The sequence below is a fragment of the Centruroides sculpturatus genome, unplaced genomic scaffold, assembly GCF_000671375.1.
Source record: "Centruroides sculpturatus isolate CEXI.00-Female unplaced genomic scaffold, Cexi_2.0 scaffold799, whole genome shotgun sequence".
Taxonomy (NCBI): Eukaryota; Metazoa; Arthropoda; class Arachnida; order Scorpiones; family Buthidae; genus Centruroides; species Centruroides sculpturatus.
The window spans coordinates 149581-166008 of NW_019384961.1; the positions used below are offsets into that span (position 1 = coordinate 149581).

Genomic DNA, 16428 nt, shown 5'->3' on the forward strand with positions numbered 1-16428 from the left:
AAGTTATTGAAGCTATTTATCAACTGTTATCAACACTTTTTCCACTTACGAAAGCAGGTGTTACTTTAATCAATATATTAATCGGAATATATTTTATTGAGATTTATTACCGTAATCTGATTTAATTCTTATGCAAATTTTAAAGTTAACCTATAAAAAAACAATTAAAACTAGTAAATTTTTAATTAAAATTAACTATTAATAAAAGATTATTATACAAGAATTTTCTTTAATAACTTCTATTTTTTTATAAAATTCTGAAAAATTTAATATTTAATGTTAGAATCAAGCTTGAAAGCTATTTATATGCTTCATAAATTTAACTTGTTAAGTAATTTTAATCATATTTAGACCAACAATAAGTCTTTTATTAAACTCAATTAAGGAGCGAATGGGAATGTTTGTTTTTTTTCTGATTACATTCTATTCGATTAAAAACTTTGAATTTTTCAAAAATTTAAATTTAATTAATTTCATTCTTGTACGTTGATAAAATTTTAAATGTAAGAAAAATTGGGATTGTGACGATTATTTTTGCATCAGTAATGCGGTGGTTAACTTAGTATGTTTGTTGTGGAATGCATAAGACATCATTGTTCATTACTATAGTCGACTGAATCAGGCTGTCGTGACAAACGGGTGGAATTGGACAGAAGCACGTCTCTCTCTCTGCTCGTGACGTGTTTGAAGTGCAAATTACACGTCATGTCATACTACATACAAGTTGTCACGCGGGTGGGGATGCGATGTCTCGGAATAGGGCATGGGAAGTAATGGAGCGTGGGATATGGCAGAACACGTGTGTTTGAAGCCCTCATAATGGTTGAAACCTCTACTATAGAAGCGCTGTCAAAACGTGGTTTGATTTTTAATTGCTCCAATGTTTCTAACGTGTGATAGGCGTTAAAAAGTTTTGATAAGTTTCAAACATTTTCTATAGTCGAAAATATCCGGATACGAGCCGAAATAATAACACTTCCTGTTTCTTTTTTATACAACGATAAAAGTTAAAATCACGTTTTTAAACATCGTTACGGTGTTATCGAACATGGCTTTTTTATTAAAAAAAATACATTGAGAGTAAAAGCGACAACTGCTCGTTTGTAGAAAGCGAACAAATATATAAAAGAATTGTTATCATTTTACAGTAAACGTTCGAAATACGTTTATAAAATTAAAATATATTTCAAAAAAGTGAGATAAAAATCTAATATGAAAAATAAACAAAATTGTGTATAAAAGAAAAGAAAAACTAAAGAGCAGAACATAAATAAAAACGTTTGGAAATATTAAAAAGAGGGAGAAAAAAATATATTTATTTAAAATTCATGGCAAACACATCAAGTTAAATCAAAATTTGGTTTGATATGCAGATTTACATCCGACTTCAATTTGATGCGAGGGAAGGAAAGAAACGCGAGATAAAAATGCATACAACCATGTTTATTTCCAGGAGTATTTTCTGTAGTAAGCTAATAAATTAAAGAAAGCTTCCTCCGGGATGACTGGCAGGCTGCTGCACTCCAACACTCCGTGATACCATTTGTCTTTGCAGATTGATGAGTTGACCGTGTCAGTAGCGAACGCATCACCTAGCGAGCTGTTGTTGGCTTTTTTTATCAATGGCCAACAAACTAAAGCTAAAGTAATTAAGACGGCAATAGCGCTCTACTAATAACTACCAACTGCTGAGACCATATATCTTTATCTAAACCTTAAAATATTGTTTAAACATGAAGGAAACGTCTGTCAACATTTGTTTTATTCAAATAGTGACAATTTAATAAAAGTTTTCTAGATTTAAATGTTTATTTTTCCGTCTGGGGAGTTTACCTTGATTAAATATCATATTAAATCCAGCAAAGAGTAATTAAAATAACTTAACCAAGAATTATTCTTCTAATGTGTGTATATATGAATAACTGAAAATTAAATTTTCCATTATAAAATGTAAATATAGAGTTTACACACGTATATGATAATTATAATTGGAAGAAAAGTTTAGTTAATTATTTAAAAACATTTATGTTAATTAAAATAAATGCTCTGAATAAATGAAAATTTGCATGAAAATTTAATTATGTTCTTCGTGATTTCTTATATTTTTCAATAATAGCCAATCCTACGAAGCATTAAAGGTGTTATATTGTGAGAAACTCCCTTTTCATTCACGCCCCATCATTAGAAAGCACAGATAACATGCGTGCAAGAAGTCAATATTTCAAATGTCTGAAATGCTGCAGATTTAGAATTAAGGAATTTATCTTAAAAGAAGAAAAAAATGTACAGAAAAAATATATTTAATATACTATCAATTATTTTGCAAATTATTTAGCAAATTTTATTACCGAATTTCTCCGTACTTGTCCAAATTGATGGACATATATTTTATCCATTCGATGTTATAAATGAGAAAACTACTCACTTTATGATCTTTCTTATGGAATAAATTCTGGGATATTGCAATATTGTATCATTTATATATAATGATACAATATTATATTACTCACACATGAATATAAATTGATTCGTGTGATAATTCGGTAGAGTTCATACCACCTAATCATAGTTTATATATCTATGAATATAGAATTGGATTAAGTTTTTTAATGGAAATTCATAACTATTCGGAATAATTTTATTTATTCAAAAAGTTTTAAAACGAATTCGAAAATAATTTGGTTTATGCTTATTAATTATGCATATAATTTACTTCACGCTTCTGACACAGTATTGGAACTTTGTTACTGATGATGATGATGCTCAATTGTTTAAATTTTATAGACTTCTGAACAAGTGAAAATAATTTGGTTTTAGTAGAATAGATGTCTCAAAAATATGGAAAAAATAGATATTTATGCATTTGATTTTACTTTTTAAAATAAAAAAGGACATTTTTTTTCATTAAATTAGTAGTTTATAGTCGAGATTAAACGTAGCAAGAACTGATGGAAACATTCGAAATGTATATGAGTAATTTTCTCTTAAATGTTCAAAGAAATCTAAGTGAAAAAAATAATGTATGATGCGTGTTAATGACAATTAAATTAGTTTGTACATTTAATTAAGAAGCAATTAAGAATAAATATTTTATTTTTATCTTTTCTATGAGTTTAAGCTAAATTATCATGTATTAGATTTGAATAAAATAATAAAACATGCTGACGATTTAGTACAATCGTAATACGTTTCATAGAAGTAAATATGAAATAAAAAAATAAGAATATTTGGAGAGATTTATGAATTTCACAATAATTTCCTTAATGATAACAAAATTAATTAAAACTTCAACTGATTATAGTTTCTGAATTCAGATATTTAAAAATTAATTATTATGATTTTTTTTCAATGAAAACTTTAAATTAAGATACACGTTAAGATTTACTGAAACAATTTTTTGTACAAATTCTCAAAAATATTTAAGTATTTAAAATTATTTTATAAATAGCGTAGATTAATTTTCTCTTAATTAATATTTTATCTGCATCTTTTATCGAAATAAAATTGAATATCAGTAAGCCAAAGCAATATTTTTTCTTCAAAATACAAAATTAACTGACATTACCTTTTTTTTTACATATTTAAACCGAAACTTATCTGGATTACTTTCAAATTATCTTGAACAGTAAATAGAAAATTTACTGGTTATAAATTTTTTTTTCTGGTTGTTCAAGTAAAAATTTGCAGTGAAGCACTGTCTCTCATTTGCATATCTACTACGAAGCATATTTATGCTTTCGTGTAAAGCATATCAATTTGTAGTAAAGCTTCTTTACAGTTATGTTTAAATTGCAGAGGTCGTTTTCCAAACAAAATCTAAAACAGATCATCAAAAGCGAATAATTTTTTGTTATTTCCAGCTGTTCTCTCTGTTATAAAATTTGAAGAATTTTAGAATTAACCTTACTTGCTTTACTTGTTAGTAAGTTTAAGTTTAAATCTTGCATATTTTAAATTTATTTATATGAAACTGTCGTTACTATAATTTCATTACATTAAAAAGAAAAAAAAGAAAAAGAAAAAGCTTTGATTTCTCTTCCAAAACAAATTCGTTTTAATTGAAGATCTTATATTTATTATTTAAGCCGAAAGCTCTGGTTCTGCTTAAAACATAAAAATACTTTCCCTTTTTGATAAATAATTTAAAATATTTACTAGCCTAGAGTATATACAAAATTGAAGTATGTTTTTTGAAATAACAGTATTGTTACTCGAGCCATTAATCATTCATTACAATTTTTAAACTTAAAAAATATAACATTTTTTTATTCTATTAATTTAATAGAAATTTAGGAGAGAGAGTTTGATATAAAATTTTTAATTTTTAATCTATTTTATTTGTACTTGTCATTTTTTACGATTCTTACACAAACTTTTATATCTCCGATAATGTTCTTGCTCGGAATGGCATTTCGACAATTACATTTACCATGATTAAAATATAAATCTGAGTTGAATAATGATAATGTAACATTTGTTTTATTCTATCCTTCTTAAAGTTTTATTTTAAGTTTCTTTAGAATAATCAAATAAAATAGACATTCATTTATTCTCTAACCGATTTAATTTATCATTCGCTACAGATATTTTTCCTATTCATCTACATAAATATTCTGTTTATTAAAATCGCATTCGGATGTTTAATAGAGTTGCTAACAAAATCGATTTATTTTTCTGTATTTTTAAACGAAGCAAAATGCTATTTAATTTTACATTTTTGACAATAACCAGACTGGTTCTGTTTGCTGTAAAACTCCACTTTGATTTTCCTTCAGAAATTCTTCTTTTCGAATCTTTTCTTACCCCAGGGAAACAAACTATACTGACAATAACAGATAAAAATGCTAAAAGGAGCGCAGTCTGATTTATAAAGTTAATTATCTTCTAGCGTGACTTTCGTGAATTTCTGTTTTAATCTAATGTTCTACTTCTTCTTTTGACTTTAAAAGTGATCGAACTTTAATCGCCACTATTGAAGTTTTATATATAATTGTTTAAAAAATCTCATATAAAAATTAAGTATAATTTTTAATAAGTTGAAGATAAGCTAGTTGCAATTAATTAAATAAAGTAAAAATCTTTAAATCTACAGTACTTCGTTTAATTTAGTAAGTCGAGTATGAAGTATTTAGTTAGATTTTCATCTATTTTTAATGTAAATTCTCTCAAGGATTTTAAACATCTCTTGTAATCTCTAAAGTCGGATTACTTTTCTTTTTTTTTTATCTAGAAAATCCTTTCTAACAATACTCTGGACGTTCTCATCATCTTTACCCTTTCTAGAAAGAACACAAAAAATAATTAAAAGATCCTTTCATTAATTGGATGCGGCTTAGAAATAATTGCAGCGGAACAAAGAGTGGTTCTTGTACTTCCTATGACCTACCTTCCGTTGCCATGGCGATTCCAAGATACTAATGAAGGCAAGAATACTGAACAAGTAACAAGCGACACAATCTCTTCTTTTGTCTACCATCGCTTATTTCTACAATTTCCTTTTTATTTTTCGCCTTTTTCTTTCCTTTTTTATTTTCGAGTCTACTCGAATTTCTACGTATGAGAAATGCCCCGAGATATTTTTAGTCGTTTATTTTTATTTTTTTTCTTTCTCCTATGACTCATTGTATTTTTTTCTGAATACATTTCTTCTTCTATTTTTACAAGAACGATTAAAAATAAAATAAGCCATATAACTGTTGCAATAACCGAAAGTTATCGAATTCTAATTTTAAAAATTGTAAAGCGTACTTCTCCTTCAGGGAAGGTAGTTATGTAAGGAAGCCTAACAAAAAGGGGCTGTGTGATAAAACAATTTTAAACCAGGAAAAAAGCGTGTCTATTTTTAGATAGTCACTTAAAGCTTACAATTTCTCCTTCTGTCAACTGTTTAAAAATTTAATATAAATCATCGCCTTTCGTTCTTCGGTTTCTTTGACATCCATTTATTACTGTTTAACCTCTTTTTGAGCTGCGGTGTATCTTTTATCCAAGTTTTCGCCATCAAGCATCTAACGCTTGACAAGTGTTGACAAATTCGACACAAAAGATGGATTTTTGTGGGATAAACGATAGAAACATCGAAAAAATCTAATTTTGTAATAAAAATGTCTTTTATAGGCTACAAATGATGAACCTAATACAAGTAATAAGTTGATACGAACAGTTTTTATTAAAATAAAAATCTATTAATTAACTTTAAAGACTTATAAATATAAAATTAATTTTATGCTATTGTTTTTATACTTTTTCTATATTTATTTGTTTGCCTATTATCTTTATTTTTTTTTATTTTTGCTGATTTTCTGGACGATATTGATGTTGATTTTTCTTCATCAACTGAAGTAAATCTTGATTGATTTTCTTTTATTTATAAACAGAATGTAACGCTTTTACGATTTATTGAAAGGAACAGATTCTATTGAAGGAGTACTAAAGTCGAAACTCTCCTGTTTATATCGAATAGATTTTGGTTCCTGTCAAATTTAGAAAAGATTGATGCGATTTGAATTTTACTATTGATCGATTTTAGTATCAGATTCGATTTTCTCGCGTCAAAACAAAATCAATATAGAATCGAGAAAAATTAAAGTGATAACTTTAACGTATAAAAATAAACTAAGGAAAAAAATTTATTTATAAAAACTGAAATCCCGATAATATAACCATTTAATGATATTTTAAAGCTTGAGTTCCTCCCAAATTTAAAAATGATTTGATCATTATTGCTAATGCTATACCAATTTATTATATAGAAACTTTATTTATTGATTTATTATGTATAAAACTTTTACGATTACTTCTAAAAGCAAAAGAAAAATGATCAATTAATTATTATCGATGTGTACCTTAATCAAAAATTATCTTTATTTAAAAGATATTTTTATAAAAATTTAAAATTATGAATTAAGTGTAGATGGAAGATTTGATAATTGCTTATTATCATTTTTAAAAATATTTTTATAGTTTTGCTATTTTAAACTACAAGATAGTTTATAGTTGTTATATTTAAAGATTTTTTTCCCAAATAGATTAAATTCTGTATCCATCTGTAACGGTTGTTTTGCGTGATTTGGTCGCTTTTCCTCCACATTTCAGGATATGTCGTGTTATTCCAGAGAGAGAAAGATGCCGGAAACTCGACGTTGTCCTAGAAACGCTAAGAATTGAGGAAATGAACACTCCAATACTAAGTTCGTTCGGAATAACAGAGTTCGGAGCACATACTAAATAAAAATCAATCAAAATCAATATATTTGCTGTCACATAAGCTATGTAAACAACTATACATCATCATAATCAATCGGTATGAGTTTATATGAGGCCTGTAGGCCTATATTTTGGTATTGTCAGTTTGTATATATCGTGCGTGATATTATGAGAATAGTAGAAAAGCCACAATTATGTGGCATTCCTGGCGTGCTTAGCTGAGAAATACCCCTTCCTGTCACGTGATTCGGGTGAGTTGTTCTCTATCTTGCTTTTTTATATCAGTGAACAATTTTGTTGTAGAATATATGCTTTTCTTGAAGTTAGAAACGAATATTTCCGAACTAAATTTCTTCGTTACATAATACGAGTTGGATTCTAAAACATAATGAGTTGGATTTTAATGAAAGTTAGATGCCGCGTATAATACTTTTTATAAACCTGTAAATGTTGAAAATATAGCGTTAACTAAAAAACTATAGAAATATATAAAAGAAGATAGGCTAGTAGAGGAGGCAATGGAAAATAAAGGCGATTTAGACACGCTCCGAGTACTTTCTTCGGGCGTTTATCTAAATCTGATGTCTCTCGAGACTTAAGGAAGATGCAGGCGAAGAGGTGGCGATGCCATGCCTCACCGAATAAACCCCTAAAACAGGAATGATGACGAACGAAGATTCGTGCAAAGATCGATCAACTATCTGACCATAAACATTAAGAAATCAATTTTTGGTCTCGAGGGGTTTAAAAACACATCCGGTAAATAAAATTTTCTTCGATTAATAGTACAGAGCGCATTATCCTCTGCAGTACATGCTATAAATTTAGATGTACCGTAGTGTATTGGGAAGTATTTCTGTATGTTTTAGTCTCTGGGAAAGAGAATATAGATGTTGAAATAGAATAAAAGAATAATTAAGATAGAGAGCGTGAAAGTGAATAAGTGTTTGTTTTTCCTTAGTACTATGTGCCTATAAAAACGTATAGTAAGTCTTGTATCGGGTATCGCGATTTGTGATTTTGGAGCGACGAAAATTGATCTAGGCCAAATGGCATCTTATCATACAACCTGCGATGAGTTTATGGCAGGACTAGAGAAATGGCCAACTACGTCGGAACATGCCTTAAGAGAAAGGACATAAAATACGACGTAAACAGAGATAGGAACAGTTGTTAAATGGGATTCTTTTTTCTTATTGCATTGGTTGCTGTTCTTTGGAGATTCCAATATGTCAAATGGAATAATATTGGAAATGCTCTCAAGAGAAGATTCTTTTAGAAAATATTGGTCTTTCGCTTTTGTTGTATGCTATAGTCATGCATTTTCTTGAATATTATAAAAAATTTCGTGTCTGTTTTTACTTTTATATATATATAATCCAAAATAAATATCAAATATTTTATTTATAGAATAAAAGAATAAGTTTACAAACCGATAGAAACTACATTTAATAAACATTTTAAAGAAGCAGGTGTATGTTTTACTGTGATCAATTTAACATCTGTAAATTGTTTATATTTCGAATGACTTAACACATCAAAATAATTTATTTTTGTTTTGAAAACTGTTTCAAACTTCATCTTCTTATTAAAATAACATTAAATTTAGACAAATTACATAGTCTAAGTATTCCAGATTGTATCAGAAACTTTCATTTATATAAGTGGAGGCAAAAAAATGATTAGCTGGAATGACGAATGGGCATACTTATTTAAAGGGTTAAGCGATTGTACTAAGAATTGCTTCGACAATACTAGAATTGGCCAATCTCTGGGTTAGATAACAGAGTTTTCCGAGTGTCAGTACAGGCAATAAATCCACTCTAGGTAACTGCAGCACGTCTGATGCGTGATGTTGCTGCAGTAGCATCTACGAATGGAGTCGATCTAGCAGCTAGTCTGTCCAATCAGTCGAGTGGATCTGTCTGGCTGAATTCTGAAATACACGGATCTGTAATGCGTTCTTCACTCGCACTCAACCCCTACTGAAAGAGAGTTCCATTCTTTCATATTCTATGCAGTATCCATCGAATCCATATTAAACTCTCTTCAAATTTTCGAATTAACATAGAATATTGGTAGCTAATAAATAAGTTAAGTAATTCATTAATTATGTAAATTAAATAATCGATGGCTTTTTTGATAAGTCGTCATATTTTAAATCGAATCATCATCGAATGGTAAGCGGGTTATAACCTATAAATAGGTTTTTCTCGATCAGTATTTTTGATGAGATTGCATGCAAAATCGCTAGCGAAGAAACGGTAAGGTAGTTTGATTCATCATTAACGATAAATCAGACATTATTGCATTCGATTTGTCCAGATTGTTCTCTGGCGAAGTATATGGTAGGAGCAGATAGAAGATAATGTTCGTATCGAGAGATGTTTCAATTCGGAAGAGAAAATGCGCAGATGTCGTGCATTTTTTACTAAAATAAAATATCTTTTTGTAATGAATAAGTACTTGCAATATGTAAATTATACAAATAATCCCTCCAGATATATAAGCTATTCTTTTTCTCTTTTCTATCAATTTTTTAAAGAAGGAATGGGTTGTAGCAGTGATTTTTTTTTAATTTTTGGAATAAGTAGAAAATCTTTACTTTCAGATTTAGAAATAATTATTTTTCTTTAATAAAATTTTAGACAAAGAGAAGAATTTTGGAATATTTAAAAGTTTCGATTTTGCTTTATATTATTGATACAAAATATTCGTAAAATTATGATATAGAATTATATAATAAAACATCGAAAATAATCAATACGACAAGTAATATCGAGTAATAAATATAAATATATTCCATATAATAATAATAATAATAAAAGATAAAAATAAATTCATTTAATTTTTAAAAAAATACTAAAAGCACTTAAAATAATACAATAAATATTTTATAGAACATATAAAAATTATTACGACTTATATTACCGTTTTTATGTTCTTGTATCAGATATCGAAGTGCATAATTTTTGTTAAAATATCTTATTTTATTGACATATATATATATTATATACAGTATATCAGTATATGTTTTCCTATACTTTTAATTAAGCAATAGCGTAGAAGATAACACGTTTTATTAACTTAAACTGAAGTAAATGATTCTTACATCTCTTAAAATGATAATAAGAACTATTTTTAAGCTAGATACTATTATAAAATATATATATTTAGAGGTTGTACAAATTCTTCTCTTCTTATCTCCATCCAACCGGACAGGGATTCGATCAACCGTTAAGAATCCGTCCCGTTCACAACCAATACAATTCGAATCGTTTTTACGACAAACTACTCGTACTCCCATCCATGAATAGTTTTCATCCATCACAACGTTCCTTAACTCTTCTGATTTAGAAAGTGCTTTAAACTGACAAGTTACAGATCAGAGAAGCGGTTATTTTTATACTCGTCCATTGGATTTGCGGTCGGAATTTCGTCAAAATTGTAAAAAATATATGTATACCCATCATAAAAAAAGACAGAGATACAAGTTGGCAAAATGCCCAATGCCATGCATGGACATGAAACGATAGAGTTAGATCTATCAAATGAGCTTCGAGAAGAAGAATATCGTCGCTCGATATTACGAATTATCTTATTTTTTATGTTGAAATTATGAATAATTTTGAACTCGGAAGAGACAACTTCCTTTCAGTAACGACTTTATTACAACTTTTAATTGATACAAATGTGATTTATGCAATTGCAATGGAGGTTAATTTTCTCAACTTTAGCAATTTCATATAGCTAATAGCGAATTAATTCGAAACTTTTCTCTTTTTTTCCTATGGAAAAAGTTATAAACCTTTATCAGACTAAGCCAAACTCTTAGGGTTTCCGTTTATATAAAGGTAAGAAACGTAAATCTCCTGCGGGACAGAGAACGGAAGAAAATTGGTTGGAAAAAGTTGAAGCGGAATCCAGTAACTCGGAATAATAGTAGTAGGATGGTAGTAAACACCCAAGTAGCCCGACCTGTTTGGTAATCCTGGTTCGACATCCCACCAGGAACTGTGGGTAATTGGAAAACGCGAAGTAACTACTCAGCATTACTGCTGGCGTAATAAGTATCGGATAAAACTTATAGCAAACTTGATTTACTTGGATTTTATGACCCACTAACTCCTGAAAGATTTATTGGCATTTTGACTATATTCGGTTTAACGATTTCTTTAGTATTTAAACTTCCCTACCGCTTCAAAGTAAGGAAGAAACGATTCATGTCCCTCTTATTTCAAATATTTTGTTAAGATGATTTAATGAAGTTTGTTTATAGAAAAAAGTAAAAGCGGTTGAAATATTTCTGTATATATATACAGAAATATTTCAACCTCTTATATATATACCGATGAATAAAGGAAAATTTATAGTTTAAAATAAAAGTTATGGTTGCTTTATTACAAAAAATCCACATCGAAACAACGGTCACGCGAAATCTTGCACTTGAAGCACAAAAATGAATGCCTTTGGGGACAGGAAAACGAACCAGATGGCCAGACTATTTTTAGGTAACGAACTGGCCAAACTCAACCAACTCACGTCTCTTAGTGAGGAACGGAGAGAGGTTTATTGTAACTTAAGTCTCTTGGATATCGTTCCATTTGGCCCGGAGAGATTTAGGGGGTTCGATAATTTGTCCTCTGGCGAAATTTTTTAAGTTGTTAAACTCGTAAATGTTAAAGACACCGTTTGGTTTGTGTCTCTGACATATATAATCTTTTGTTCTGCAGTCTTAAAGGCTTCTCTTTTATATCTACAATCCTGCTGAATACTAAACAAGTAATTCACCAATTGATCAGAGTAAGATAAAAGTCATCCTCTTGTGTATCTTTTCTAACTCAAACTACTAAAACACGAAGTTAAAATAATAAATAATAAAAAAACCGAATTTAACTTTAACTTTTTCCTTTCTTTTTTTATAGAAATCGTATATGCATTAGGGAAAGGGAAAGTATTTTTCGATTGATTTTTATGCCAAGTCAATTTATATTGATGAAATATAATTTGCGGAATTTTCGCTTGTGTTAAACAAACTCACGAGTCGATCGAAAGCTTCAGTAAAATAAGAAAATACGAAAGACGAATTGAGTTGGTGAAAGTCGTATAAGAGTAGAATTTTGAAGCTTGGCTGCTGGATCCAAAATTCTGTCATTGATGGCAGCTGACGTTCTTTCTTTAGTGTTGGCTCAGGTGACTGACAACAAGATGGAACAGGAGTTTGTCAGATCTTTCTTCTTTTCTTTGTTATGAACTTACCCTTGGATGACATTGCCTACATTCGAATTGACTTTTATTCAAAAGGCTAAAAATATCTTTAGAAATAACTGAATTTTGAAACATTTAAATTAATTAAATATATTATTTTTCTTTATAAAACTCTTTCAGTTTCTTTATACATTTTGAATTTTATCGATTGGCAAAATTAATTCTGATCGTAATCATAATCGTTACCATCAAAACTTTTCACTTATAAATCAAAAAGTTTCTATCAAAACTTGAAAAGAGTGTAGTAGATAATACATAAGATATAGAAATTTTTAAAATTTAAAGCCTTTAACCTTATCCAAGATTTACTACTTGATTAAAACTTGTTGAAGTTTCGTTTAACTATTTATTAAAGGCATTTAAAGTAACCTCATAAATTTTATAAAAATGGAAAAATGTTACATTTAAAAATGATGTATTTTTCTCTCATGAATTTATGCATTATCTAAACCTATAAATGTTTTTAAAATTCTTTCCATAAAGTATCGAAGCATCAAGTGGAGTATTTCTCAGTTCATATTGGATTATTTAGTATTTTAACTCGTAAATTTTATCATAATTAATACAAAAAGTCTTTAATAATCATCACCTGTCGTAAATTTCCATTTTATATTTCAAAATTAATGTAAAAACTCGAGTCAAATTTTATACGTATGTTTTATATCTTTGCAGTTTTCTATAACCGTCGACGGAGTATATACAGAAAGAGGTTCGACTGCAGGAACCTTTTCTTTATTAGCTAGCAGCGTGTTGAATATAGGAGGAAGCAGCCCTATATCAGGCCCTACGGGATTCAAAGGGAGAAACAACTTCATAGGCTGCTTACGTAAGGTATTGTATGAATTTTTTGCTAAGTTCCGAATTTATACCGGTACTTTTTTAATACCAATAATAAAATAAAACGTCGAAAATAAAAATATCTTATACTTTTTACAAGTTTCTGCTGAAATTCTCTTGTTAAACTCGACAGTTTCTTCTTATCTCTCAACAACAACGACAGTAATAAAAGCAATTTATTTAATTAAAATCTGGTTTTAAAATTTATAACTTAGTGAAAATTTAATTAATACGTATGTAGATATAATTCATTAATTTTACGCAAACGTATATCATAAAAAAATTATTTACTCGTCGCAAACAGATTATCATAATTAGAAGTAAGCCATTTACTAAAATATTTTGAACAGAGATGGTATTTTGTGGAAGAGATTCGTTTACATTCACGTGGTATTTTATAGAATTTTCCATTTTCAAGCTTCAATCAGCTTGAATTCGCTCCTACTGAACTACTTGAAATTCCCAATCGCATTTCTATGTTTATTCAATATTATTGAACAGAATCTGTTCGGTTTGTTTATGGATTCGACCGCTTTACTTAAGATACCATTTTTCAATTCATGAATGTTTTATAGAGACGACGGCATTAATACTCTCTCTATATCCAATTTTTTTTCTATTTGTAGGTGGAATTCGTGGCAGACAGTCTAACTTTAGATCTGATCGAGCTGGCCAGGACTGGAAACAAACTCATAGTTCTCCATGGCAACCTGCATTTCTTGTGTCAGGAGGTTGAAGCTGCTGATCCGATCACATTCACAACCAAGGAATCTTTCCTGGTACAGTTGATATCCTTTCCTGTATATACTTGTTACGAGAGCTATTTTATATTATTTTTCTAAGCAATTCTTTACGTTTTTTATATTTGAAGCTGTAAAATCTGTTTTTCAAATATGTTTTGACTTGTTTAAAACATGCTAAAGTCGCTTGAAAGTAGATCTTTAGTAACTTAAGACAAACGTAAAGCACCTGTTATTTTGAATTTTCTTTGTGATTTTAAAGTATTTTTAAACTGTCACCTTGACAACTTATTTATTATGATGATCCAAACTTTTTAAACCGTATTTTAAATTTAAACCCGATTTTCTTAAAAAGTAATTTTCTGCACGTAAATTGACTTACAGTAAAGATTGTTACAAAAAAAAATTCTTTCTCTTAAATCGAAATTCAAATTGCGAAAACTAAATGAATAAACAGACGGACAATGAAAATTCATAAACTCGAATTGTGCTATCCAAATTGAGTTTTGGAAATAATTTCGAATAAACATTTTAAAACTTTTAGATGAAAGCGTGTTTGATTTTCATTTAATTTTTCTTATTGAAGAAGATAACAAAAAATAACTCTATAAGATATAAGCATTTATTTCCTTTCGATTTACTGTCTCTTACATCAACACCCTTAAATAAAACGAGCAGAAACTCTCAAAGAAGCCAACAATTAAGGTTGATAAATAATGTCTCTGCCAGAACTATTTTTCGTCCAGCAGATAGATTTCATTAGTTACTAATTGCAGGCTTCTATCTTCTACCATACATCATTCTTTTACTTTTGTTTCCATGAATAATTAATTTACATTAAAATGAAAAAAAACGAAAACAAAATCGTCTAGAATAATATCTAAAGAAATATAGTTTACAATATTTTATTAGGAAGTTTATTAATTATATTTTCTAATGTTTAAATCTCTTTTTTATTTAATTATACGTTATTATTTCTAGTTGTATTTTAAAAAGTTTTTAATGATAAAGTTTAGGAAAATTTTAACAATAAACAAAAAAGAAATTTAAGTAATATTAATTGAAAATGTAGAAAGAAAATGGAGAATTTTCCTATTCATTTTCTATTTTAATTCTAACAAAATTTTCAAACAGAATTGTAAGAGTATCTATTTGGTAAATATCGTTCGTTATGTATTAGTTTACTTAAGTCATTTTAATCTCGTTATTCTAGTTGCTTTCATATTCCCAGACGTCTAACAAATAATTCAATTAAGAGCATCCTGTCACCGACGCCAGTGTGCAAAGTTTGGACAATGACGCTTTTCCTACAGAAAAGAAGCCCTTCTTTTTATTAACTTTTAAAAATATTTTAAATAATAAATATACATATTTATAACTATAAGTGAGTAATTTGATGATATAACATCTGATCATACCAATTGGAAAGTGACTTGTTAACAAGCTCCCTCCCCATACTTTATACCCCTTTGGATGCTTTTTATAATTTTATTATTTAAAATTTCAAATATAATTTATTAAATATTTTATAAATATCAGTAGATTTTAATGAATTAAATTAAACTGTGTTATTATAAAGATGGATAAATATACAAAAATCGATTTAAAAATTTTAACTTTGGATCTCGTCAGTAAACAAATTTCGTAATTTTATCTCTTCATATCTTATTTCTTTGAAAATTTCACTCAAATTAATTTCTCGCAAGGGGAGTTTATAGTTTAGATATTTATAAAATTATTAATTTATATGACTTATATCGTAAGTGAAATCATACGAATATTTTAGACATATTTTTTTTTTAATTTCTCATTTTATTTTAAGTTCAGAAGGCCTTATCCTTGTAAATAAGAATTATTTTTCATTAAAATTATTATTATTAAACGAACGAATTATTATTATATTAAAATAATTTTGTACATTGTATTTTGTCGCTTCTATAATATTTTATTTGCATCATGAAAAAGAACTACTCTATTAGATCTCGAGTCTGTTTAGAAATTTGTTTACTTAGAAGTCACATTTTATATATAATTAAATAAAAGCTTGCTTTGTGAGTTCATTAAATTAATCTAATTTCACAATACGAAGTAAAATACTGCACAAAATTATATTGTTTATTGTAAAATATCATGCAATTTTTATTTAAAAAATTAATAACGCATAATGTATTGAAATTTCATTATAAAAACTAGATTAAATTTTTAACAATTCTTGGGATAAGAATAAAAGAATTTTAAATTTATATGAAAGAAACGTGGAGATGTTTTTCATAATATTCAGCATACAATGCACTTCGTTCTAAAGGTTTCTCTCTTGAGTGCAAATGATCAATAATGCTTAAGAAAAATTTCGTTGAGGCATTTTCAACTAAATAGA

At 28.1% G+C, this 16428-nt stretch overlaps 1 protein-coding gene across 1 annotated transcript in view; it reads left to right on the forward strand.

Annotated features, from left to right (window-relative positions):
* Window positions 1-16428, forward strand: part of LOC111632448 (neurexin-1-like) — a 195128-nt gene that overhangs the window by 138418 nt on the left and 40282 nt on the right. Inside the window, exons 5-6 of the mRNA XM_023376863.1 lie at window positions 13147-13305; window positions 13938-14090. Of these exons, the coding sequence (XP_023232631.1) occupies window positions 13147-13305; window positions 13938-14090 (312 nt within the window). The remainder of the gene's footprint in view (window positions 1-13146; window positions 13306-13937; window positions 14091-16428) is intronic.